We start from the raw sequence: 26,627 nt of genomic DNA on the forward strand, positions 1-26,627 counted from the left end.
AAAAAGAAAGAAATTATAGTCACTTATCATCTGATCATTGATCTGCAGGGTAACTTGGGACAACTGGTACTAGTCAGTGATGCACACACCCGATCTCTCTACATGGGGAAGGGCGGCTGTCTCCCATCAAGGAAGTGGCAGGTAAAGAAAGATGCAGAGTTTCCCTTTTTTCCAGAAAAAAAAAATCACACAGTCACCACCCCTCAAATTTGGGGGGGGTGCTTTTTGGGTCACACCTGGTGAGGTACAGGGGTTAGTTCTGGCTCAAGCATTCAGGAATTACTCCTGGCGGTGCTCGAGGAATCATATGGGATGCTGGGAATCAAACCCAGGTCGGCCGCATGCAAGGCAAATGCCTTACCCGCTGTGCTATACCTCCAGCCCTGCCCCAAATTTACTTTTGATCAAACAGAAAGTGCTTCTCCCATCAATTTCATCCACTACATAACCCCTTCAACCTATACTTTTCCAGCATCTCCAGGACAGTATTATCTTTAGGAAATGCTGGAGTCATCCTAGCTGAACAGTTAAAACCCAGCTTTCGGACTGTCCTCCCAGTGCTGGGAACTATTCCTGAGAGAGTGGCAGCAGTCATTCAATGGATCTCACATGGATGCAGACCGAGGCTTTCTGGAGCCAGTTCAGGAAAGCAGATGGTATGACGGCACAGCGAGTTTCTAAGCCTGTTTTGCTGGTGGCTGTTCTGGCATCGGAAGTCTATTTTGGTCATTTGTTACTGAATTCACACTTATAAGTCTTACGTTTGAGTTTAAGCAATAAAAAGATTGGTTAGGATGAAAGCAGTTGCAGTCATAGCAAGTCCTGTTCCTAGAGCACTAGGAGTATTCAGTCGACAGTAGGTGTATTATTATATTGATTTCCCAAGCCCTGAGATGTAGATGTTATTATTATTCTTGTTGTTGTTGTTTTGGGGTAACACCCACACATTGCTCCGGGGGATCATTCCTGGCGGTGCTCAGGGAATCATTAGCACTATCAGGGATGGAACCGGTGGGGGTGGGGGGTCAGCTGCACGTGAGGCAAGTGCTTTACCCACTACACTAACTCTTCAACCCAAGGTGGTGTTATTTGAAGGTAAAGGTACTGGAAATTGGTTTGGCAACAACCACCGGGTATCAACAGCTGAGTGGAGTTCTCTGTTGAGATGCTCCATCCAGGGTGATGCGAGGCTGAGTTTTCCTTGACTCAGTTATTGACCCAGTTCTACTTACATTTGGCAGGCCATAGAAGAAGGTTCCCAACTTCACCATCAGCAGCAGCATCACACATGCACCAACCAGAGATGCAAACTGAGGAGACACAGGCAGTTAGAGAGAGACCCTCAGGAAGGTATTGGTACCCTGTCTACAACTGAGGCCTTTTTCTTGGGGAGAAGCATACCGCTTCTTAGTCCGTTTGTATATATAAATGATTTTTTTAATAGAGGAAGATTTTATTTATTTGTTTGGCTTTTTTGGATCACACCTGGCGGTGCTCAGGGGATACTTCAGGCTCTGCACTCAGGAATTACTGGCAGTGCTCAGGGGACCACAGGGGATGCTGGAGATCAAATTCAGGATGGCAACATGGAAGGCAAATGCCCTACCTGCTGGACTCTTGCTGCAGCACCCTAAGTTAATTTTTGTGCAATTGTCAATGTTGAGATCTTGTTCAATGTGCTGACAACATACTGAGTTGTGTTCACTTGACAGTAGGTATATTCACTACTTTCTTGCTGGATTCTTGCTGGTGGATTGCTTGCATATTTTCTGCCACTTCCCACTGTGTCTTGGATACTGGGCTATCTACTGGCATGGCATTATACTACACTCCTGAACTTTTCTGGCCTTCCCTTCCTCCATCCCTCCTGGAATGGTTTAAAAGGGCCTGATCTGCTTCCTTGCTGTCAGCCCAGAGGGTCCCACCATTCCACCTCTTGTGTCAGCATCTAGCCCCCTCTTCAATTCCCTCTTAGGAACTTGGATGGCTTCCCATAGAATGTTTTCCTTGGGGCTTCATCGGGAAAATGCAACAACAATCAATTTTTTAAAATTCCCTACTTCTGGGGCTGGATCGACAGCACAGCGGGTAGGGCGTTTACCTTGCACGCGGCCGACCTGGGTTCGATTCCCAGCATCCTATAGAGTCCCCTGAGCACTGCCAGGAGTAATTCTGAGTGCAGAGCCAAGAGTAATCCCTGTGCATTGCCGGGTGTGACACAAAAAGAAAAAAAAAATTCCTACTTCTGTTCCTCTCTGATTTTTTTTTTTTTTTGCCATCAGAAAATGTTACACCCATGGGGCCTAGAGGTATATCATAGTTCTGCCTCACATTCCAGCTGTGTTCACTCTCTGGGTTCAGTGGCCCTTGGTAAGAAATAATCCTGCTATGGCAAATAAGAAGCCTAGTTCCCTCACAATCTCTAGGCTTTTAAGGAAATTGAAGTTAAAAACTCGAAGACTTAAACTGGCTTCAATAGATCCAATAATTTAACCTACCAGTTGGTTGGGATTTTTTGTTTGTTTGTTTGTCTTGGCTTTTGGGGTAACACCCATCAATGCTCAGGGTTATTCCTGGCTCTGCAATCAGGAATTACTCCTGGCATTGCTTGGGGAACCATATGGGATACCAGGGATTGAACCCTGGTCAGCCGCATGCAAGGCAAGCGTCCTCCCTGCTGGACTATGGCTCCAAACCCAGTTTATTGGGATTTTATAGCTAAATTAATTAGTGTATATATAACTATATATTTATAATTACCAAGTGCTAAGAAAAACCCAACCAATGTCTAGGCTTTGGGGATGTAGTCCTTAACTCATTCTAGCCTTTCTTGGTAAATTTCTATTGTTTAAGCCCCTGATTTAAAAAAGAAAATAGAGCAAGAGAATTTTCCACTGTGTTTGGGGCTGGGGAGAGGAATGAAGCTGTAACCACAAATCAAAACAATGGCATATACAAACAAGAACTGAGGGAGTTCCTTAAATCTAAACCATGAAGAAAATCACTTAACAAGAATTCTCTCGTTTCCCCCTTTATTTCATATATGGGGAGAAAAAAAGAACTTTTTTTTTTCTTTTTGGGTCACACCCAGCGATGCTCAGGGGTTACTCCTGGCTCTACACTCAGGAATTACTCCTGGTGGTGCTCAGGAGACCATATGGAGTGCTGCTGTGAATCGAACCCGAGTCGGTCGTGTGCAAGGCAAACACCCTAACCACTGTGCTATCACTCTAGCCTGAAAAAAAACTTTTTGCTGGATTGTCTCTCATCACTCACTCCTGTTTTCCCAATAAGGCTTCACGGAAAAGAACAGCAATAAAATCAATGCCTACTCCTAAACCCTGGACTCACTCCAGCTTTTTAAAATTTTTTTTAAATTAAAATGCCATGATTTACAAAGTTAGTAATAATTAAACATACTGTGTTCCAGCATCAGTCTCACCACCAGTGCCTCGTACCTCCATCAGGGTTCCTTGTTCCCTCTCACCCAACCCCCACAGTGTGCAATTACTTTTTTAAAACAATGCCAAAATACTCTCCAAATTGCTGTGCCATGCTTTTTGTTGTTCTTGTTTGATTTTGGTTTGGTTTGGGCTTCACCCTCCTTCGTGCTCAATTGAGGCTTACTCCTGGGTCTGTGCTTAGGGACAATCCTGGTGTTGCCCAGGGAACGCTGTGTGATACCAGGGATCAAACCTGAGTTGACCATCAGCAAGGCAAGTACTGTAACCCCTGGACTATCTCTACAGTATGTTCGCTGTTTTGTATGTTACATTTGAAAATTTCCATTGTGATCACTCCAACTTTATCTCTGATCATTCTCTGACCTAGCATTACCTTCTACCACCAAGATGGGACACTTCCTGTTGTAAAATTTTAGCTACTCAGCTTAAAACTTAGGCCCACTGTCAAACTCAGCATAGTGTTCCGTGGTAAAGGATTTGCCTTTAAGGTGGGAGGTTTTGGGTTTGATCCTCCTGCACCACAAAAACAAACTCGTGGACACTGAATTTACAAAATTTCAGGCTTGCAACTGAACCAAGAGTTTGCTTTCAGAGTCATCCCTACCATGATTCTCCCTTTTCTACCCACTCATGTATTTCCTTTATGAACCCAGAATACCTAAGAGAAACTGACTTCGTTATTTTTCCTATTATACAAATGCAGAATGGTGTCAAATTCCCTAGGCTACCTTGATACAGACTTTATTGAAAGCTTCTTTCTGTAACATCGAAGTTTCTAGTTTGAGGATTAAACGTGTAATAGTATCACTTTCCGGGTCTAGGAAAAGATACTGTATCTCCCCTGAGGAAAATATTGTTAATAGGTGATAAACTAATAGCATAAGTTTGCCTGAAATATTATTGTTACATGGGGAAAAGGGCTACTAAATGTAGGATGATACATTGAGAACATCTCATGTAAAATATTTCTGTAGAAAACAACTTTCAAGTTCCACACTGACAAATAGGTTTTAAGAAAAAAATCCAAGCAAGGGATTGGATTGGATTGGATTGAGGCAAGGGGCTGGAGAGGTAGCATAATGGGTAGGGCATTCCATAAAGTCCCCTGAACACCGCCAGGAGAGACTCCTGAGCACAGAGCCAGGAGAAAGTCCTGGCACAGCCAGTGTAGCCCAAAAATCAAAACCAAACAAAAAACAAAAACAAAAAACTTGAGGCAAGCATGAAATCTAAATTCTTTCAAGAGACATTCCCCAACAAGCATTACTTTAAAATAGCAACATGGTAAATACAATCCCCTTCTATGAATAATACATGAACAATGCATATGACTAGACAAATTTCTTTTTATATTTGAGATTAAATTTTATTTCAGCATACCTGCTGTCTTCCTCCAGTTTTGTCCTGAATAACAGTCCCAATAATGGCACCCGTACATACCCAAGATCTGAAAAATGAACTGACGACATTGCAAAGCCCAATGGCTACTAAATCCTATAAACAACAACAACAACAAACAAGTTAGACTCACTATTTGTAGAACAAATGCTTATTTGATTCAAAGGAAAGGCTTAAAATAAAAACAACAACAACAACAAAAAAAAACACTGCTGGCTACCTCTTGAATATGAAGATGGGGTTATTTATATCACTTAAAATAATACTGAGGGACTTGAGCAATAGCACAGAGGGTAGGGCGTTTGCCTTGCGCGCAGCCGACCCGGGTTCGATTCCCAGCATCCCATATAGTCCCCTGAGCACCACCAGGGGTAATTCCTGAGTGCAGTAACCCCTGAGCATCACTGGGTGTGACCCAAAAATTTAAAAAAATAATAATAATACTGAGATGTGTGGGTTTCTTTGTTTGTTTGTGGGACACACCTGGTAATGCTCAGGGGTTTCCTCTGGCTCTGCATTCAGGAGTCACTCCTGGTGGTGCTGGGGGACCCGATAGGATGCTGGGCATCAAATCTGGGTGGACCTCATGAAAGGCAAGTATCTTACCCATTGTACTATCTTTGTGGCCTCTGAAATGTGTTTTTTATATTTTTTAGAACAAAGGAATGACAAATCTGATTTAAATTTTTATTTTAGCTAGTGAGCATAAGAAAAGAGGTGTTTTGGGGCTGAGATGATAGCATGATGGGTAGGGCATTCGCCTTGCACGTGACCGACCTCGGTTTGATTCCCAGCATCCCATATGGTCTCCTAAGCATCGCTAGAAGTAATTCCTGAGTGCATGAGCCAGGAGTAACCCCTGTGCATTGCTGGGTGTGACCCCCCCCAAAAAAGAGTTTTTTTTTTAAGTGAGAAAATGAGATTTTTGCCCTATTCTTCTCTCTTCTACGATTTTGAATGGCAGTTCTAATTAATAACTTCCTAACAGTCCAAGTAGTTTTTCTTCTGAGTTCCAGGTTAAAGACCAACCTAAGAGATAGATATTTGGGGCAGACCAGGTTCAGTGGTCTGACATCAATACTCCATACTATCTAATTATATCAGTATGTGACTTAGTTCTAGGGATTTGATGAAAAGACTGGAGAAGGAAGATTGAGACATCAGAGGAAACAGAGAAAGGTGTCTTCTCACCTGGTTGGAATTGACTTCATAGCCATGAAAACTGGCAAACTTCTTGCCCATAAATATGAGCAGAGCAGAGCTCACTAAAGCTAAGGAGAAGGCTTCTATAACAATTTCAGAAAAAAATTTCGTCTCTGGTGTTATAGGAAACAGGAAGCTGGAATGAAATGGTACAATTATTCCCGGAGGGCAGAACCATTCCTGGGCACTTCCCCCCAACATTCCAACTTTGTCCTAGTGGGTAGACCTGAGCCTTAAGAAAACAGCAGTAAGTACAGCAATTGTGGTAGTGGACTGCCCAAATTACAGGCACACAAAACCAAATTAAGGGGTCCTGAGTGGGGCCTTCCTTTCATGCGACAGACCCGGGTTCGATCCCCAGCATCCCATATAGTACTTTGAGAACCACCAGGACTGATTTCTTAGAGCAGAGCCAGGAGTAAGCCCTGAGCATCACGGGGTGTGGCCCGAAACCCAAAATATAAATGAAATAAAATAAAAAAATTGGAAAAGATGTAAAGAAATGAGAATTCTTATGCACTGTTGGTGGGATGGAAGTAGGGGCAAAAACTAGCAGGGGGCGGTTGGAGGGGGAATGTGTGGAGATTGATGTATGATATGCAAATATTTTCTCCATTCAATAGAAGTGCATTTTTAAGCAAGTGAAAATTGAATTTAAAAAATAAAAAGGATGCTGAGGAAAAGCTTGGTGATGGAGCCTTTTCTTTATGTGTGTGAGACCCTGATTTCAATTTCTAGCACTACACCAACCCCTGAAAAACAAAAAGTTAAAAAAAAAACTGGTCATTTGAATTTTTAAAACTGTAGTTGTAGTGCAAATGTTTAATTTAATGATATACTTTTTTAAAGTTTCTTTTTACACGGTGGTTTGAATTAATGTCGCTTATATTATTTTGTAATAAAACAACTTAGATTTCTACAGGCCTTAAAACCACAGATAGTGGTTCCTATTTGAATTGTATCTTCTGTAATAGATTTCAATAAAGTTGGACCAACTTATTGTCAAAAAAAAAAATCCGTAAAAAAAAAAATAAAATAAAGGGAAAAAAAAACAACAACAAAAAAAATCCAACATTGCCCAGGAAGATAGTTCAAAGGGCTGGAGCATGTACTATACAAGCAGGGTCCCTAGTTTAATCCCCAGCACCATATAATCCCTCAAGAACCTGGGAGTAACTTCTTTTTAAAATTTTTTTATTAGTGAATAGGGGCTGGAGTGATAGCACAGAGGTAGGGTGTTTGCCTTGCACACGGCCGGCCAGCCGAGCTGGGTTCAATTCCTCCTCCCCTCTCAAAGAGACCAGCAAACTACCGAGAGTATCGCGCCCGCATGGCAAAGCCTGGCAAGCTACCCATGACGTATTCAATATGCCAAAAACACAGTAACAAGTTTCACAATGGAGACGTTACTGGGTCTGCTTCAAGCAAATCGATGAACAACGGGAGACAGTGACAGTGATTAGTGAATCACCATGAGGTACAATTACAGAGTTATAAACTTTCGTGCTTGGGTTCCAGTCACACAATGATTGAGTACCCATCCCTCCACCAGTGCCCATTCTCCACCACCAACGATCCCAGTATCCCTCCCAGTACCTGGGAGTAACTCTTAAGCACTGAACTAGGACCATTAACTGTGCACCTTCCCCAATTTTTAAAAACCACTGGAGAGCGTTCTCGAAAGTAATATGTATAAAGTACAATGATGGAGATTATACTTTGAAAGATTTGAGTATGAATACAAGAAAATTTCTTGAGCTTCTTGGCACTTGAATGTTTGCCCACTGGTTGGTATACACAGTCTCAGAGGATGTGAATAAACCATTTTTCCATCTATCTTTGTCATTTTCCCTGTCTAATTTGTTTTCACTGCTATGTGGCAGACATGTTGATCAGAAGTTAGCGGAGCAGATTCATTTCATGGCCTTTGTAACTTGTATTTAGCACTGCAGCACTGTCCTCCCATTGTTCACCGATATGCTCGAGCGGGCACCAGTAACGTCTCCATTGTGAGACTTGTTGTTACTGTTCCTGGCATATCAAATACGCCACGGGGAGCTTGCCAGGCTCTGCTGTGCAGGTGGGATACTCTTGGTAGCTTGCCAGGCTCTCCGAGAGGGACAGAGGAATCAACCAGGTCGGCTGCATGCAAGGCAAACACCGTACCTGCTGTGCTATCGCTCCAGCCCTACTTGTTTTATTTATTAATTTTTTAAATATTTTTATTAGTGAAACACCATGAGGTACAGTTGTAGACTTACAAATTTTTGTGCTTGGGTTTCGATTATACAATGATCAGATACCTATCCCTCCACCAGTGCCCATTTTCCACCACCATGGATCCCAGTATCCCTCCCACCCCCATCTGCCCCATCCCACCCTGCCTCTGTGGCAGGGCATTCCCTTGTGTTCTCTCTCTCCTTTTGGGTGTTGTGGTCTGCAAAAGAGGCACTGAGTAGCAATCATGTTCAGTCCATAGTCTACTTTCAACATGCATCTCCCATCCTGGGAGGATCCTCCCCAAACCCTTTATTTGGTGCTCCCTTCTCTATCTGAGCTGCCCTTTCCCCTAGAATGCCCGGCTGACCTCTAAGCCATGGAGTAATCCTCCTGGTACTGACCTCGGCTATTCCCTACTTGTAAAAAAAAGAAACAAACACCAAAGCAGATGTCAAAAAAACTTTCCCTCTGTTTTTTTTTCTAGGATTTTTGTGGATTACATCTAAATATTTATTTCATTCTTAGTTGATCTTTGTGTATGAATTAAGATAGTAGGTTTAGTATCATTTGTTTTATGTGGCTGTCCCTTCTTCACACCATTTACTGAGGAGACTGTCCTTGCTCCATTGTATATTATTGTATATTATTATCGAACCTTTTGTTATAAGTTAATTGATCATATATACATTTCTCCTGGCGGTGATCAGGGGACCATATGGGTCGTTGGGAATCGAACCTGGGTCAGCAAGGCAAAGACCCGACCTGCTGTACTCTCGCTCCAACCCTCTTTGTTTCTTTATAACCCCACGTATTCATCTTTTCCATTCTGAATAATTTGACTCAGCAAAATACCCTCTATTTCCTTCCAGGCTACAACAACCGCATGATTTCATTTTTCTCACATCTTGAGTGTATGTATGATGTGTATATCCAACAATTTCTTTACTCATTCATCTGTTTGTGGGCACTTGGGTTGTTTCCAGGTATTGGCCATTGTAAACAATAAAACAATGGACATAGATGTGCATATGTCCTTGCAGATAAATATTTGGTTGTTCTTGAAGGGTTGTCCAGGAGGGTCACATGGCAATCCTATTCTGAATTTTCTGAGGAATCTTCATACTGTTTTCCACAAAGGCTGAATCAGACAACAGCTCTAATGATGGTGAATAAGGTCTTTTTTTCACCACATCTTCACCAACACTGAATGTTTCCATTCTTTTGAATGTAGCTCATTCTCACTGGTACAAGATAATGTTTCATTGTCATTTTCATTTTTGTTTCCCTGGTAACAGTAATGATGAACACTTTTCATATGCCTATTGGCCATCTTTACGTCTTCTTTGAGGAACAGTCTGTTCACCTCCTCTCTTCATTTTTGCTAGGATACACTTATCTATCTTTTTGTATTATTGTATCTTTTTGCTAGAGGGCTATATAATAATTTTATGTATTTTGGACATTGACTTCTTATCTGATGTATAATATGCAAAAATAAATTATATTTTTATTTTATTGGTTGCTACATAAAAGCTTTCTGGTTTGATATAGCCCCACTTGTTTATTGCTTTTGTTGTTTTTTTCTTTTGGTGTTAAAAAAGAAAACAAGCAAAATCACCAAAATTTGGTTTGTTAAAAAAAACAAAACAGGGGCTGGAGCAATAGCACAGCAGGTAGGGCATTTGCCTTGCTTGCAGCCGACCCGGGTTCGATTCCCAGGATCCCATATGGTCCCCCAAGCATCGCCAGGAGTTATTCCTGAGTGCATGAGCTAGGAGTAACCCCTGTGCATAGCCGGGTGTGAACCAAAAAGCAAAAAAATCCAAAAAACAAAAAAACAGAAAAAACATACAACACCAAAGCAGATGTCAAAAAAAACCTTTCCCTCTGTTTTTTTTTCCTCAGAGTTTTGTTCAGTATCATTTGTTTTATGTGGCTGTCCCTTCTTAACACTATTTACACAGGAGACTGTCCTTCCTCCATAGTATATTATTGAACTCTTTGTTATAAGTTAATTGATCATATATGCATTTTTGCCTTTGGCTTTGGCTTCTTTTTCTTCTCAATTATGACTTTGACTCTAAGAGGATTTTGAAACTTCTTACAAATTTTAGGATTGTTTGTTCTATTTATCTGAAAAAAAGTTATTGAAATTTGTATAGGGCTTGTTCCGCAGATGGTCAGTTGAATTCCACTGGCCCTTTTAGCAGAAATGGTAAAGAAGATTCTGTGAGATCTCTACTATTTTATTTTGTTTTCCAGCCATACTAGTGTTGCTCAGGGCTGACTCTTGGCTCTACAATCAGGGATTACTCCTGGCAGGCCTTGGGGGATCATAGAGATGCTGGGAATTGAACCCTGGTCTCCCACATGCAAAGCAAAGTGCCTTGCCCACTGTATCTCTTCAGCTTTCTGAAAAGGAGATTCTAAAATCCATATGCAATTACAAAACCAAAACAATCTTGGAAAACAAGAACAAAGCTGTATAAGTTACATTTCTCCATTTCAAAATTTACTACAAAGTTATAATAATCAGGACTGGACAAGGATATAGACGAATGGAAAAGATTTTTGAATTCAGAAATAAGCCCCAAACATTTATGGACAATAGATGTCCTACATGGGTGCTAAGATCATTCCATCTGAAAGGAAAAGTCTCTTTAGTTAATGTGCTGAAACTATTGGATATTCGCACACAAAGCAATGAATTTGAAGGTCTTCCTTACAACACATTTAATAATAAACTCCAAGTGGATTGAAGATCTAACAGTGGGGCCTAAAACTATAAAACCCTTGGAAGAAAATCTGGGAATAAATTTTCATGATCTTGGTTTAGGTTATAGTGTTTTAGATAAACCCTCCAAAATACAAATGTTAAAAGAAAAAAATTAACTGGACTTTCTCTAAATTGAAAACATTTGTGTGTCACATGATCTAACAGAAAAGTGAAAGACAGCCCACAGAGAAAATACTTGGATGTATATGTCTACGAAGGAAGGATTGGTGTCAAGAATATATAAAGAACCACCACAAAGAAACAAATAACTGGGGCCTGGTGGTAGTTTCGAGATATCACAACTAAGTATGCAGTCTCCTGTATACCACAGCAACATGTGTACAGGCACTGCAACTAAAGTGTGTTAGCACCCCACATCTAAGTGTGTGTGGCCCCCTTGTCAACACAACAGATGAAGGGAAAATTGAAGAAAATTTTAAAAACAAACAAGGGCCACAGAGATAGTACCAGGGCTAAGGTGCTTGACTTGCACAGGGAATACTGGGATTCCAAATCTGGCATTGCCAGGAGTGATCCCTGAGCACAGAACTAGGAGTAATCCCTGAGCACTGTTGAGTGTGCCCCACCATCACCCCTACGAAAAATAGGCAAAGTGGGCCAGAGAGATGGAACAAGGGTTAAGCCACTTGCTTTGTATGCAACAGACTCAAATTCAAGCCCCGAACCCCAAGCAGTAGCAAGCACAGAACCAGGAATGGCCCAAAGCATGCTGGATATGGCCCAACTTCACACACCCAAATAGGCAAATTACTTGAATAGGCATTTCCCAAAACAGAAAGATATAAAATTTCATGAAAAATAGCTCTCCAGCATCAGTAGGGATCAGAAACATGCAAATAAAAATCAGAATAATAGGCATAGTTGCTAGGAGGGTTATCATCATATTATTTAATAAAATTATATAAGATAATTATATAATATTACATTTCATATTATAAAAAAACAACATAATAAAACCAAAATTAACACATTTTGTGGGAAATTGGGGGGGCCTTGTATACTGCTGGTAAGAATAAAATAAAATGCAATAAAATAAAATGATGCTGCTACTGTGAAAAATCGTTTGGCATTCTTCAACAAGTTCAACAGAATTACCTGAAAATATGACCCAGAAAATCAGAATAAATTTCTTGGGTCACATTTATATATGTATAAACGTACCGTTCTTTTTTTTAAAAAAAAAAAGTATATATATATATTCAAAAGAAATAAAAAGTCCTTGAACAAAAACTTACACATGAATATTCGTAGTAGCACTATTTATGGTGGATATAAACTAAAATGTCCACCAACTGATTAATAGATTAACAAAATTTGATGGATATGATGAAATATTATTGACTCTAGATAAGAACAATTTACAGTACGACATGGATGAATCTTGAAATAACATTTATTATGTTATAACATTCTTTTATTGTGCTATAAAATAACGTAATGAAAGCATTTTTGTTAAATGAATGAAGTCAGAGGCAAAAACTTCCTACACTTACCATAAGATTCCATTTATATAACATCTGCTGAATAGGCCTTACCAACAGAGAGGAAACCAGGGGCAGTGAAGAGCAATCAATGGGGAGGAGAACTGAATGGACATGGGTTTTTTGTTTTCTGGGTTTTTTTTGGTGGTGTGTGTGTGATAAAGTGCTTTAAAATTAGGTGATGATGATGATTGTATGATTTTAAGAATATATTAAAACCCTCTGAACTGTGTACTTTGAAATGGTGATTTAGAGAGAAGAGGCGTCTCTCCCTGACTGATCTCTGGGCAATTCCCAGCAGTGCTCGGGGGCTACTTGAGAGATGAAAGAGAGACTTCAAGTACTGGAAGGTCAAACCCCGATCCTGCCTGTGGCAGTGTGTGCCCTCCAGCCCTCTGGGCTGTCTCCCCAAGCCTAAAATGATGAAGTTTATGGCCTGAGAATAAGAGACCAACAGTCATTATAATAAAACTGAAAGAAGATGAAAATATTAGAAATAACTTTATGCCAATATATTTCAAAACAGGCTAAGGTAAGGTAAGGTAAAGGCCCTCCCGTTGATCGTCGATTTGCTCGAGCGGGCCCAGTAACATCTCCATTGGAGACTTTGTTGTTACTGTGTCTGGCATATCGAATACTCTCAGTAGCTTGCCAGGCTCTCCGAGAGGGGCGGAGGAATCGAACTCGGGTCGGCCGCGTGTAAGGCGAACGCCCTACCCGCTGTGCTATCGCTCCAGCGATTGTTGTTTTGGGCCACACTGGTGGTACTCCGGACTTCCTCCTGGTTCTGTGTCCAGGGATCCCTCCCAACAGCGCTTGGGGGTGATAAGGATCATACAGGTTGGCCATGTGCAAGGCAAGGCTCTTACTACCCTTACCTACCCACTGTACTATTTCTTTCACCCCGAAACATACATTCTTTAAAACTAAAGCTAAAAAAAAAATACAAAACCTAAATTATAGATGATGATCAGATCATTTAATAGCAGTTTTATTTAATAAACAGCCTATTAAAGTTTTTAGAGCAGTTTAGAAGCTTTCCGGGCTGGAGCAATAGCACAGTGGGTAGGGTGCTTGCCTTGCACACTGCCGACCTGGGTTTGATTCCTCCGCCCCTCTCGGAGAGTCCAGCAAGCTACCGAGAGTATCTCGCCCGCACGGCAGAGCCTGGCAAGCTACCTGTGACGTAATCGATATGCCAAAAACAGTAACAACAAGTCTCACCATGGAGACGTTACTGGTGCCTGCTCGAGCAAATCGATGAACAACAGGACAATGGTGCTACGGTAGAAGCTTTCCACAGAGAAAACTATGTAGGTCTTAATTATCTTTGCTGGTATACCCTACCAAATATTTAAGAAATAAATAATGCCAAGGCAATAGAAACAATTGTAGAAATTAAAGACAGGAAACCACATCCCAAATATTTTTATAAGGTCAATATTACTCTACTACCAAGAGTGGACATGTGTATTATGAGATAAAAAATGATACATTTCATAAAGACAAATGAAAACATTCTTAACATCAGGGACAGGGAGTTGGCTCAAAGGACTGGAGTCCTTATCTTGCTTATGTAAGGCTCCAAATTCAATCCCCTCCACCAGGTGCTGTCCCAACCCCAGCATGACAGGATGTAGCCCTGGTGGCCCCTGGCACTGCTGGGCCTGAGTAGCATTGCATCACCTGCCAGAGCAGTGTACTTTGAGGGAGGAAGGGAGGGTTCCCAAGCAGTGATTGGGGGCCACTCCTTCCAATACTTTGACAATCAATCTGGAAGACTCTGCGCTAGGTCTAGAGAATGGGATGCTGCTCTGGCCCTAGAGTTCCAGGGACCACCAGGCCACCCCTGTCAGTGCTGGGGGCCATGTAGCATCCTGGATTTAACCTCTGAGCTATCTCTGAAGCTCTGGGACCCAAGATTTACTATCCGGCCTGGTTGACAGGTATCACCAAGAATTACCCTGGGTTTCCCTGAGCATGGTTTGGGAGTCACCCCCCTAAATTGTTAACAGCAAAGCAATTTAGAGAGCATTCATTTCATTTTTTTTCATTTCATCATCCTGTTAATCGTCGATTGCCTCGAGCAGGCCCCAGTAACGTCTCTTTCATCCTAGCCCTGAGATTATATTCAAGGCTCTTTAGGAGAATGAGACCCATCATTGTTACTGGTATTTGGCATATTTGGTAGGCCACAGGGAGTTTGCCAGACTCTGCCCTGTGGGCAGGCTACATTCGACAGCCTGCAAGTTTGTCCAAAGTAGGAATGAGATAATAAGATGTCGCGCGGCCGCGAATTTTTAGAGAGCATTAATACATAAATATTATGAACAAGTGAAACTTATACCAGGATGCAATGTTGGTTTAACATTCGCAATTCAACTGAGAGATCAATAGATAAAGGGAAAACAAATTTTAAAAAATTTAAATTAATTTTGTTTGGAGGACATACTTGGTCATGCTCAGGACTTACTTCTGGCTCTGCACTCAGAGGACCATATCGGATACAGGGAATCAAAGTTAGATCGTGTATTTAAGGTCGACCTAGGTCAACCTGCTATACTATTACTGTGGTCCCCAGGAAAACAAATCGTAGTAAATCTGAGCGAGTGTTATTTTTCAAAGAACATGCTAAAATAATCCTTGAAATAGAATTTGAGGGTATATATATGCTTCTGTTTTCATCTCTCTAGATTACTTTCTAAATTTTAGATATCTTCTAAATTTTTGTAGGGAAGATTTGCTATTTGAAATGGTAATTCTTTTATTTTTGTTATTTAACCAAGATACTGATAAATATGACTCCCATGACAAAATTACACTTGAAATTTCGTGTAAAATATAAATGCAGGAAAATAAAAAATGTACTCAATATACTTGGAATAGTAATACTTAAGAAGTTGTTTCTAAATTAATTTTTTGATATATTTAAACCCCTTATCTAATTAAATTTTGTTCATTGTGGATTATATTTCTGTTAAGGTAGGAAGCATTTCTCTTAGCAACTCAAAGTACCATTTCTTCCTCTATTTCCATTTTTCACCATTATTATGTGCTTGAACATAAATCCCAACTTAAAAATATTTTTACTTCACCATCTAACTATGCCTGTCTTATTCAATGTATTTAGTTTTGTAGGGCTACACCCAGAAGTACTCAAAGAACTATATATGGTGCCTAATACTGAATGTGTACTGGCCACATACAAAGCAGGTACTATATCTTTGCCCCAACTATATATCTATTTTGATTCCTTATTAATAATATAAACCATGAGACTGGAGCAATAGCACAGCAGGTAGGGTGTTTGCCTTGCATGTGGCGGACCCGGGTTCGATTCCCAGCATCCCATATGGTCCTCTGAGCACTGCCAGGAGTGATTCCTGAGTGCAAAGCCAGGAGTAAGCCCTGAGCATCCCTGCGTGTGACCCAAAAAGAAAAAAAAAACATAAGTACGTTGATGCTTTCCAAGTAATTAATAAGCTAGGAGTATGACTAGGGGCTCCAAATGAGGTATTCAAATTTTCATCAAATTTCCCTTTGTTTTTTTTTAAAAATTAGGTGGAAAATATGACTATCTTAAAGAGGTGAGTGGGATTTATTACCCCAATCAGTGAAGGCGACAGTGCAGGCTTTACTTGGATAAAGGGGAGCCACTCACCTGGGTAGAGAGGGGCTGACCAGAGAGGAAACGAGGGGTCCTAGTCCTTCTCCTTTCATAAACCTCTAGGTTCTAAAATGAACGTGAGCCCAAGCCCTGAATCTGGCTGTGGCCAGAGACTGCTAGTAGAGAATATCAATCAGATTGTGCGGTCAGAGGCCAAGTCACAGAATGAGAAAATGCAATTTAGAAGAACGTAATTACCGACCTATAAGGAATCATTTCAACGAATGGTGTGCTGGATTCTGTGGTCACGTTTATCTTGTTTGAAATTGCAGCAAAGAAAATAATCTGTAGGGGGTTAAAACAAATGATGTATGAGCACCTAAATATTATCTATGGCTCCCAGGATCAGAGGTACCCAAACCCCGTCACAGGACAGGACAGGAAATAAAACCTGTGGTGGTCTCTAGGCATGGAGGCTGGCAAAAGGTAGGACCAGTTCTGTGAAACATAGGCGGAAGTTTTCTCCAACTTTAGGGGTGCCCCGAGATCTCTTTAGTATTGTAGGCAGAATAAAATACAACGTCAGCCTTGATCTCTGCCATAATAAAGGAATGACTAAATGTCTCTTTCTTTACCAACCTTTTCAAACAAAATTATTTAAGTTTTTGGGTCACACCTGGAAATACTCAGGGATTACTCCTGGCTCTGTGCTCAGGAATTATTCCTGGCAAAACGTGGGGGACCATTTGGGATGCTGGGGATTGAGCTTGGGTCAGCTGTGCTCAAGGCAATACCCGCTGTATTATTGCTGCAGCTGCACCAAGGCTTACGCCTAGCTCTGTGCTCAGGGGTCACTCCTTCACTGATCTGAAGTGGGCTGTGAGCAGGGAAAACACCCTGACCCCTAGTACTGTCTGGCCTTTGATCACCAAATTTCAACATCTAGGCCAAATATTAATGTTTTCAAGGAACTGGGAATGTACTTACTGATGCTTTGCTAGGGCTTTAGTCTTCAGCAAAAATACTTCATTTTCAAGTAATGACAGGATCAAGGCCTCAGTTTTAAAAGGTTTTAGTTCTAGGCATATTATATCAAATAAAACTTTGAGTGGGGTTGTTAAGGTATATTAAGGTAATAATCATCCGTATTTCATATCACAGAGAAAGGGTCTTTAATAAAGTAATTACTTGCTTTACCCCCTTTCATTTATTTCTTTATCTTCTTTTTGGCGGGGGGCACCAACACCCAACAATGCTCAGGGGTAACTCTTGGTTCTGCACTCAGGAATCACTCCTGACGGATTCAGGGGGCCATATGGGATGCCAGGGATCAAGCACTAGTCGGCTGCATGCAAGGAAAGTATTCTACCCACTGTACTATCTCTCTGGCCCCCCTTCATTTCTGAAATGGTAAGTCTTCCTTATATTCTACCGAAGGGAAAAAAACATACAAAAAAGAAAAAAGAGAAAAATGCAGAATTGAAAAATATAAATAAATTGCTTGAAGACAAATACTGTAGATACTTTTTGGTGTTTGTCATGCAGCTTAAATACAAACATATAAATTGTAAACATAGAGCAATGTATAATTTCTCACCATTATGGGACTTTTGAATTACTGGTTAGGATATTCTAATGGAACCCCCGGTAAGGTCTTCAAGATTTTCCATAAGGGCTGGAAACAAGATTTCTGCCTTGAACGTGGTCAACTCTGGTTCTGTCTCCAGCACTACACATGGTCTCCTAAGCACGGTGGTCAGGGATCACTCTTGAGCGAAGAGCCAGGAATAGCTCCTGAGCACTATTGCGTGTGTCCAGAAAACCCAACCTCCTCAATTTTTTCTCTTAATGCTTTGGGCTGGTGTCGGGTAGGGCGTTTGCCTTGCACACAGCCGACCTGAGTTCAATTCCTTCACCCCTCTTGGAGAGCCCGGCAAGCTGACAAGCTACCCATGACATATTCGATATGCCAAACACAGTAACAAGTCTCACAATGGAGATGTTACTGGAGCCGCTCTAGCAAATCGATGAACAAGGGGAGGACAGTGCTACAGTGCTACAGTGCTAATGCTTTGGGCAGCTATCTTAAGAACAGATTATCAGGGGAAGACATGGAGCTCTTTTTAATGTCGTGTTTTGCCATACCTGGCAGTGCTCAGGGCTTATTCCTGGCATGCACTCAGGGACCAGTCCTGTCTGGCTCTGGTGACCATACAGGATGCTGGGGATCGAACCAGAGTTGGCCTCATGCAAGGCAAGGGCCTTCCTCAAGACTGCTGCGCTGGCCCGTGGGGGTTTCTTTTTAAAATCAACCCCCTGCTGGATGACAGAAAGTGCCCCCAGTCTCTTGATGCGCATAAAATCATATGAGGTGTTTTAATTGTGACAATAATTGTGGCAGTGTCTTCAAGAATGTTGGGCTGACTCAGGACTAGTTTGACTGTTTTCAGAAGGAAGAATGTAAGAAGGAACAAATTCAGGAAATAGAGTGTAGTGTGAAATGGAAAATATCACAATAATAAATAAAACCTCATAAAAAGAAAATGCAAGCATTATTTCAAGCTTCAATGATTTCTGAGGATAAATGAGGTGACACGAAAAGTTTAATGCCTACATTACAATCTTCCTAAAAGTCCCCACTAGCTTTCATAGCTGGACTATAGATTTCTTCTTCAATTATGCTCAGGGTGCGTTTTAATCATTTCTAGCATTCTCCAGGGAAATGTCTTCATTGTTGCTCATCGACACCGATGTCAGTCACAGTCTATCCATAGCATCTGCTACACCAACACCATTTTTGTTATTTTTTTTTTGGTGGTGGTGGGAATGGTCACTAGGACCACCCGTGGCAGTGCTTTTGGTGGGGGAGGGTGTTACTCCTGTGGTTCTCACTCAGGAATCATCCCTGACAGACTCAGGGGACCATAAGAGACGTCAGGGGTTGGTGGTATACCTACACTCTTACCACTCATTTTTTTCTAACAATATAAATAGTTAAGATACTGCTTGAAGGGGCTGGACTATAATTCCTCATGCTGATTTCTCTCAAAATAGGGTTGATTTTTTTTTTCCTTTTTGGGTCACACCCAGCGATTATCAGGGGTTACTCCTGGCTCTGCACTCAAGAATTACTTCTGGCGGTACTTGGGGGACCATACAGGATGCCAGGGATTAGACCCAGGTCTGCCATGTGCAAGGCAAATGCCCTATCCACTGTATTATTGCTCTGGCTCCAACAGGGTTGATTTTTGACAGTGAAGATGGACCTTATGTTAAATGAAATACGCAGCCAAAGAAAGACAAATGCTACATGGTATCACTAACATGTGGAATCTAAAAAGTAAAACAAAAACAAACAAACACAGCCACACTCATAGGAACAAAGACTAGAAAAATGGTTGCCAAGGTCTGTGGGGCTGGACTTATGGGGGTGAAGGGAAGGAAAAGTTGGTAAACTTTCAGCTGCAAGATGAATAAGGCCCAAGGATTTCCTGTAAATGACGTTGACATGGCTGTAGTGCCTGATTGAAATTTGTTGAGAAAGAGGGACGTTAAATATTCTTATAAGGAGGGGCTGGAGAGACAGTACAGCAGGTAGGGCATTTGCTTTGTATGTGACCAACTCAGGTTCAATCCCTGTCAACCCATTTGGTCCCCTGAGCCCTCCAGGAGTGATCTCTGAGCACGGCCGGGTGTGCTTATGTCTGAGTCACAGATGCCATCTGCTGGTGACTCCAAAGCCTCAGCTTTCTCGGATGCCACAGCCACACTGGAAGAGAAATTGTCCCCAATCCCACTCTCCAAACGATGTGTTCCCATTGGAACGTCTAGAAGTTTCCTCTGTGTCTATGGTTTTGGAAAGTCTTATAAAAGCCCCTGGCTTATATGAATAAACAGTTTTTTTAGCTGCTCCAAGGAACCTATGCATCTCCATGAGTAGACAACAGAGACAGATGGGTCTCACTTCCCAAAGCAATTCCCATGGTCTTTCCATCATAAGGAGTGTAGACATCAGCCCAAGGATGTGATGACACCTTGTGCAGTACCCAGGGTTCCCTGAGCCACCTCAATGATGCAAGAGAACCTCCAGAAATTCACCCAAGATGCTCAGGGGATCACTTTATGCTGGGGATTGAAGTGGGGCTGGCTCTCTGCAAGGGGTGCTCCTCAATCCCTGTGCCATCTCTCTGGACTCTCCCTCCGATTCTTTACATAGCACAGCACAAAACAGATGAATCATAAATAAAATGGAACCAAACCTCGACAGAGAAGATGGAGATTCTCTGAGACTGAATAGAAGCCACTATGCATTATGTTGAAATGAATTTTCAGTGAATAAATGAAAATTCAAATATATCCGTTGTGGTTGCATTTGAGTGGTGCAGCTCTAGGAATTTCTTTCCCACCCTTTATTCCCCTTCTTTGTTTTTTTCAAAATAGCTGGAGGGGGCTGGAGAGATAGCACAGCGGGCAGGGCGTTTGCCTTGCACGCAGCAGACCCGGGTTCGATTCCCAGCATCCCATATGGTACCCTGAGCACCGCCAGGAGTAACTCCTTAGTGCAGAGCCAGGAGTAACCCCTGTGCATCGCCAGGTGTGACCCAAAAAGCAAAAAAATATATATATATAGCTAGAATGAGTCTATTATTTTCATAAAGGGGAGAGAAAAGTTCTGTTTCTGGGCCCCAGGAGGTAACGCAAAGAACCACTGTACACTCTTAGCATGCTGGAGGCCTGAATTCAATGTCCAGCATGGCATGACCTTTGGAGCATGGCCAGGAATGATCCCCAAGCACTGAGATCCCAGAGTAGACCCTCAGAACCACCGGGTGTGACTAAAAACTAAAACCAAAAATTTTACTCCTGAAATACTATGAAAAAGAGGCAATAGATAAAAATACTTTGAAAATAAGCATATTTTGCAAATATAAAGCCAGCATTTAAACTAAATGTATTCAGGGACCTGAGAGTACAGTGGGTACTGTGATCCCTGAGCACAAGGTAAAAAAGGTAAAGGTAAAGGCCCTCCCGTTGATCGTCGATTTGCTCGAGTGGGCCCAGTAACGTCTCCATTGGAGACTTTGTTGTTACTGTGTCTGGCATATCGAATACTCTCGGTAGCTTGCCGGGCTCTCCGAGAGGGGCGGAGAAATCGAACTCGGGTCGGCCATCTTGGCCGCTTGTAAGGCGAATGCCCTACCGCTGTGCTGAGCACAAAGCCAGCAGTAACACCTGATACCAGCTGGGTGTGACCCCCAACAAAATCGAACTAAAAACAAAAATCTAAATGTATTCATCTTTGTCAGAGTTCAATATATATGTATTTAAATAGTAAGTAAAGTAAAGTAAAGGCCCTCCCGTTGATCATCGATTTGCTCGAGCGGGCCCAGTAATGTCTCCATTGGAGACTTTGTTGTTACTGTGTCTGGCATATCGAATACATCACGGGGAGCTTGCCAGGCTCTGCCATGCGGGCGAGATACTCTCGGTAGCTTGCCGGGCTCATTAAAATTATTTTTATAGTCCTCCTGGAGCCTTTTCCTTCCTGGATTATTTCACCTATTTACTTTTTTAAGGTAGGTATTTTAAATGATTTGGAAAATGAATCTAGTGGGGGGAGCATCAAAATACCTACCAGGAAAATTTCCATGGGAAATTCCATGGGGTAATGATTGAAGGAAATCCGGACACACTTGTTCACTCTCAGAATGACCACAGTAGTTAGAAAGAGCAGAATGCTGGTAGAATTAGCTCTGGGGAGAGCTATGCAGTAGTTAATTGTGTTCTGAAAAACAAAATTACAGATGCTTAGGAAAGGATCGAATAACAGCATACGTCTAGGAAATGATACTCTTTTAGATGAGTTAAAAAAAATCCCTGTGGTCAGGGAGATAATACAGAAGGTCAGCCACTTGCTTTGCAGATACGCTGGTCAAGAGCCTGGGTTCAAATCCTTGGCACCACATATGGTCGCCTGAGCACTGCTACGGGTCATGCTTGAGCACAGAGCCAGGAATAATCCCTGAGCATTTCCAGGTATGGCCCAACTTCCTCACCTCACCCCACTCCCATCCCATCCATCCCACCCCACACATACACCAAAGAAGTCTCGGAAGTTTTGCTGGGCAGAAAGGGCTTTGTGAGCACCATTACAACGCAGCAAATTGTTTGCTTAAGTTGAAAAGATAAGTTTTAAAGTCTGCCATGGGGCTGGAGCGATTGTACAGTGGGTAGGGCATTTGCCTTGTATGTGGCCGACCTGGGTTCAATCCCTGGCATTCCATATGGTCCCCCATGCACTGCCAGGAGTAATTCCTGAGCACAGAGCCAGGAGTAACCCCTGAGCATTGCTGGGTGTGAACCAAAAAGAAAAAAAAAAGTTTGCCATGCCCATTTAGGAGAGAATACACTCTGTACGGTTAAGTGTAATAAAATGGCCCCAGGAGTTCTTTTATTAGTTCATTCCTAATTATGTCCTGGACCTTATATGTTCTTTAGGGTCAGAGATATAGGGTAATGAATAAGGCTGCCTTACAAGCAGCTGACCCAGCTTCAATCCCCCAACAACACGTATGGTCCCCTGAATATCACTAGGACTTGATTCTTGAGCTCAGGGCCAGAAGTCACTGTCACTGTCCTCCCATTGTTCATCGATTTGCTCAAGCGGGTCCAGTAACATGTGAGACTAGTTACTCTGTTTGGCATATCGAATAGAATACGTCACGGGGAGCTTGCCAGGCTTTGCCGTGCGGGCGAGATACTCTCGGTAGCTTGCCAGGCTCTCCGAGAGGGGCGGAGCAATCAAACTCAGCCGTGTCAGCCGCGTGCAAGGCAAACGCCCTACCCGCTGTGCTATTGCTCCAGCCAGGGCCAGAAGAAGTCCTAAAAACAACTGGGTGTGACCCCCAAAGCCAAACAAAGATGTATATTCTTTACCTTGGTTCCTACAACCATTCTTGCATTCAGGAACCACTAAGCAATATCTGCAGATGTCTTGGATATGTTGTGAGGCATATAATGCAGAGTAATGCTAGATACAGCATTTTACAGGCCAGATTTTAATGTCAATGATGTTTGTTTAAAAGTCTGGGCAAAAAATGGTTGGTGAGGGACTGGAGCAACAGTACAGCGGGTGGGGCGTTTGCCCACGCACAAAGCTGACCCGGGTTTGATCCCTAGCATCCAATATGGTCCCGAGTACCAAAAGGTGTGATTCCTAAGTGTAGAGCCAGGAGTAACCCTTGAGCATTACCGAATGTGACCCAAAAAGTCAGAAAAAAAAAAAGGATGGTGAAACTGAGAACAGAGCCCAACTGGTGTCAGTAACCACTCAAGATGGTAAATCTATAAACAATTATTTCCAGGACCCTGTTCGCTCACTTGCCTGTGCCGGAGATTCTCCACTCAGGTCTTCTTTGAGGAGGCAAGAGGAGAGAGAAGCATTTGTAACTCTGGGTGAGGGCAGAAACTACTCACATAGAAGAAGGCGATGGGACCAGCGTGGAAACTAATCATCACTCCCAATACGCAAGTTAGTTGACTCAGGATAACGTGCAGTGCCGCGGCAGCCAGGTATGCACTGATGACTGCCTCCGGAAGGTAGGTCGCGATGAAGCCAAAGCCTAACATGGCCATTGCTAGCTAGAAGCAATTCAGATGGAAAAGGAAACCAGAGTGAGGCAGACAGGTATGTGCCCAGCGGGAGCACCCATCACACTCTCCAGATGGTACCCAATGACAGGATGATGTTTGGTGAGACCCCTTCCATAACTTCTTTTCCTAACCAGTTCTGATCCGATTAGAACTGGGCTGGCTTCTTGGGCTGATCTGGACTCCTTAAGGGCACTGGACCACACTTCTTTCTTTGAGCACTCAGGCTACATTTCTCACCCTAAGCTCTACTGACTTTGTAAACCGTGGGCTTAACAGAGACAAAGAAGTGGAACTTTGTAAAGGGCCCTTTCATGACCAGCTTTGATAATCCTTTTCAAGCAGATATTAACTCCCCAAGTAAAGGACACAGCTTTTCATAAAGGAGAAGATAACTCCAAAGGCTGAACGTAGCTCAAATTTCTTCTTCTTCTTCTTTAAAAAAATTTTTTTTGGAGGAGGGGAGTTTGAGCCACACCTGGCGGTGCTCAGGGCTTACTCCTGGCTCTGTGCTTAGGGATCACTCCTAGTGGTGCTCAGAGGACTGTATGGGGGGCCAGGGATTGAACCAGAAATGGTTGCCTGCAAGTCAAGAGCCTTTACTCACTATACTCTCTCTCAGGCTCTAAACTTCTTGCACTTTGTCTTTTATTTTTATAAGCGTGATTAAACTGAATTTATTTTTAAAAGATGGCAATATGGTATTTACATGCACATATTCATCTACAACATAGAAATACACATTTAACTGTTATTAGTAATACAGTTGCTAATGCTATTGTAACTATGCTACCTAAGCTAAATTTTTTTTTAAACTGCTGAGGTAGCGAGACATTTTGACAAAATGCTGGTGGCATAAGAGAAGGGTGCCACTTGTTAGTGGCTGAGGATCAGGTCCTCCTCTCGGTCTCCATAGAAACCCTCATCTTTGGAATGTTTCGTTAATGCTGGGCAGGGGTGGGAATTCTGATTCCCTGTGAAGCCTCCACTGATATTATTCTGGGGGCAGAGAAACGAATTACTTTACCTCTTTCCAAATAACCTCCACTGACACCAAAGCAGAGGAAGGTTATCCTTGTCACTGCAGATGGTGACAAAATTATGTGGCTCTTTTCTAAGTCTTCTCTGCTCCTCAAGTCCAGCAAGAACTAGGGAGAGTAGCTCATCACCATCGAGTGGTGTTGGTGGAGGTTATAAGGGGAGAGGTAAAGGAATTCATCAGAAAGTACAATATTTCAGCCGGAGGAGGTGGTATCTCGTTACAAGCCGGGTGAGGGTGGATCTTGAGTTTTCTCATTTGGCCTTTGCTGATATGACGGGATGACCTCACAACTCTTGTCTAATGTCTTCTGGACTAGAACAGCCTTGCTATTCTTTCCTGCTCTTGGGGACATAAAAAGAACTCCTAGTGTTTTGCTTGTTGGGTGGTTTGGTTGATTGCAATCTGTTGGCATCTGTACTTCTGGCTTCTTTAGCATCAAGTCTGAGGGAGAAAGAGAAAACTCAGGGGACTCACCACTGTGCTGTTCCTAATCAGTGTGCTTCTTCTCTCCACCTCTCGGAGTCTTCCTGTGAAAATCTTCATGTATTTGTTTTATATAGAATATCCCAAGGTTTTTAGTTGTTCTTAGTAGGAGGAATAGTAAAAGGACATATATTCCATCTTCCTGGAAATAATGGATATCTCTTCCATTATTATATATTTTTAAAGGCTCAGAAGAGGTCCAGAGAGATAGTAAAGGGCACAAGGTGCCTTAATTGCACATGGTCAACCCTGATTTGATCCCTGGCACCACAGATGGTCCCCTGAGAACCCCCCAGGAGTGATCCCGGAGTACAGAGCCAGGTGGGCATAACGCAACACCCTGAGAGCATGCTTAAAGCTACTTAGATTACTGATATGTTGATTAATTACTGTCTCTTCTTTTATCTTCAACAAGATGAACATTTTAAGCACTGTAATTTTCTTTTTTATAATTTTTTGTTTCTTTTAAGTTCCAAATTCAGAGTTAGAGAATGAGTACAAAAGTTAAGGTGCTTGCCTTGCATGTGACTAACCCTGGTCTGATCCCCAATACCACCAGGAATGACCCCGAAGTACAGAATCAAGAATAAACCCTAAGTACCAAATGTGTACACCTCCAAACAAAAATAAAGTAACAAATCAATTTTCCTGTGTCCAATAATAACATTTTTATGCTTACTATTCGACAAGCTCTGGGCTGAGTCTTTGTCCTACACTTTCTAACTTAATCCTCATAAGAATCTTGAAAACTAGGTAATATTATTTCCATTTTGTACATGTGAAAATGGAGATCCAGAAACGTAAAATAATTTAAGTAATTTCATACAGTTGCCGGGGCTGGAGCTATAGCACAGCGGTAGGGCGTTTGCCTTGCATGCAGCCAACATGGCCGACCCGAGTTCGATTCCTCCGCCCCTCTCGGAGAGCCCGGCAAGCTACCGAGAGTATCTTGCCCGCACGGCAGAGCCTGGCAAGCTCTGTATTCGTATGCCAAACACAGTAACAACAAAGTCTCCAATGGAGACCTTACTGGACCCGCTCGAGCAAATCGATGAACAACGGGAGGGCCGTGACCATGATACAGTTGCCAATTGTCAAGTTTGGGGCAACCCAACATGACAGTGCTATTTTGGGGGGTGAGGGGGTAATACCTGATGATTCACAGGGGTTAGTCCTGGCTCTGCACTCAGGAATTACTCCTGGCGGTGCTCTGGGGACCATGTGGGATGCTGGGAATCGAACCCGGGTCGGCTGTGTGCAAAGCAAACACCCTACCCGCTGT

General features: G+C 42.3%; 1 protein-coding gene across 1 annotated transcript in view; it reads right to left on the bottom strand.

Annotated features, from left to right (window-relative positions):
* Positions 1 to 26,627, bottom strand: part of SLC26A8 (solute carrier family 26 member 8) — a 76,379-nt gene that overhangs the window by 27,041 nt on the left and 22,711 nt on the right. Inside the window, exons 5-10 of the mRNA XM_056132124.1 lie at positions 23,647 to 23,811; positions 21,806 to 21,955; positions 16,433 to 16,515; positions 6,054 to 6,201; positions 4,845 to 4,958; positions 1,233 to 1,310 (exon numbers count right to left, since the gene is read on the bottom strand). Coding sequence (XP_055988099.1) covers positions 1,233 to 1,310; positions 4,845 to 4,958; positions 6,054 to 6,201; positions 16,433 to 16,515; positions 21,806 to 21,955; positions 23,647 to 23,811 — 738 coding nt within the window. The remainder of the gene's footprint in view (positions 1 to 1,232; positions 1,311 to 4,844; positions 4,959 to 6,053; positions 6,202 to 16,432; positions 16,516 to 21,805; positions 21,956 to 23,646; positions 23,812 to 26,627) is intronic.

Source organism: Sorex fumeus, unplaced genomic scaffold (genome assembly GCF_029834395.1).
Source record: "Sorex fumeus unplaced genomic scaffold, SorFum_2.1 ptg000094l, whole genome shotgun sequence".
Taxonomy (NCBI): domain Eukaryota; kingdom Metazoa; phylum Chordata; class Mammalia; order Eulipotyphla; family Soricidae; genus Sorex; species Sorex fumeus.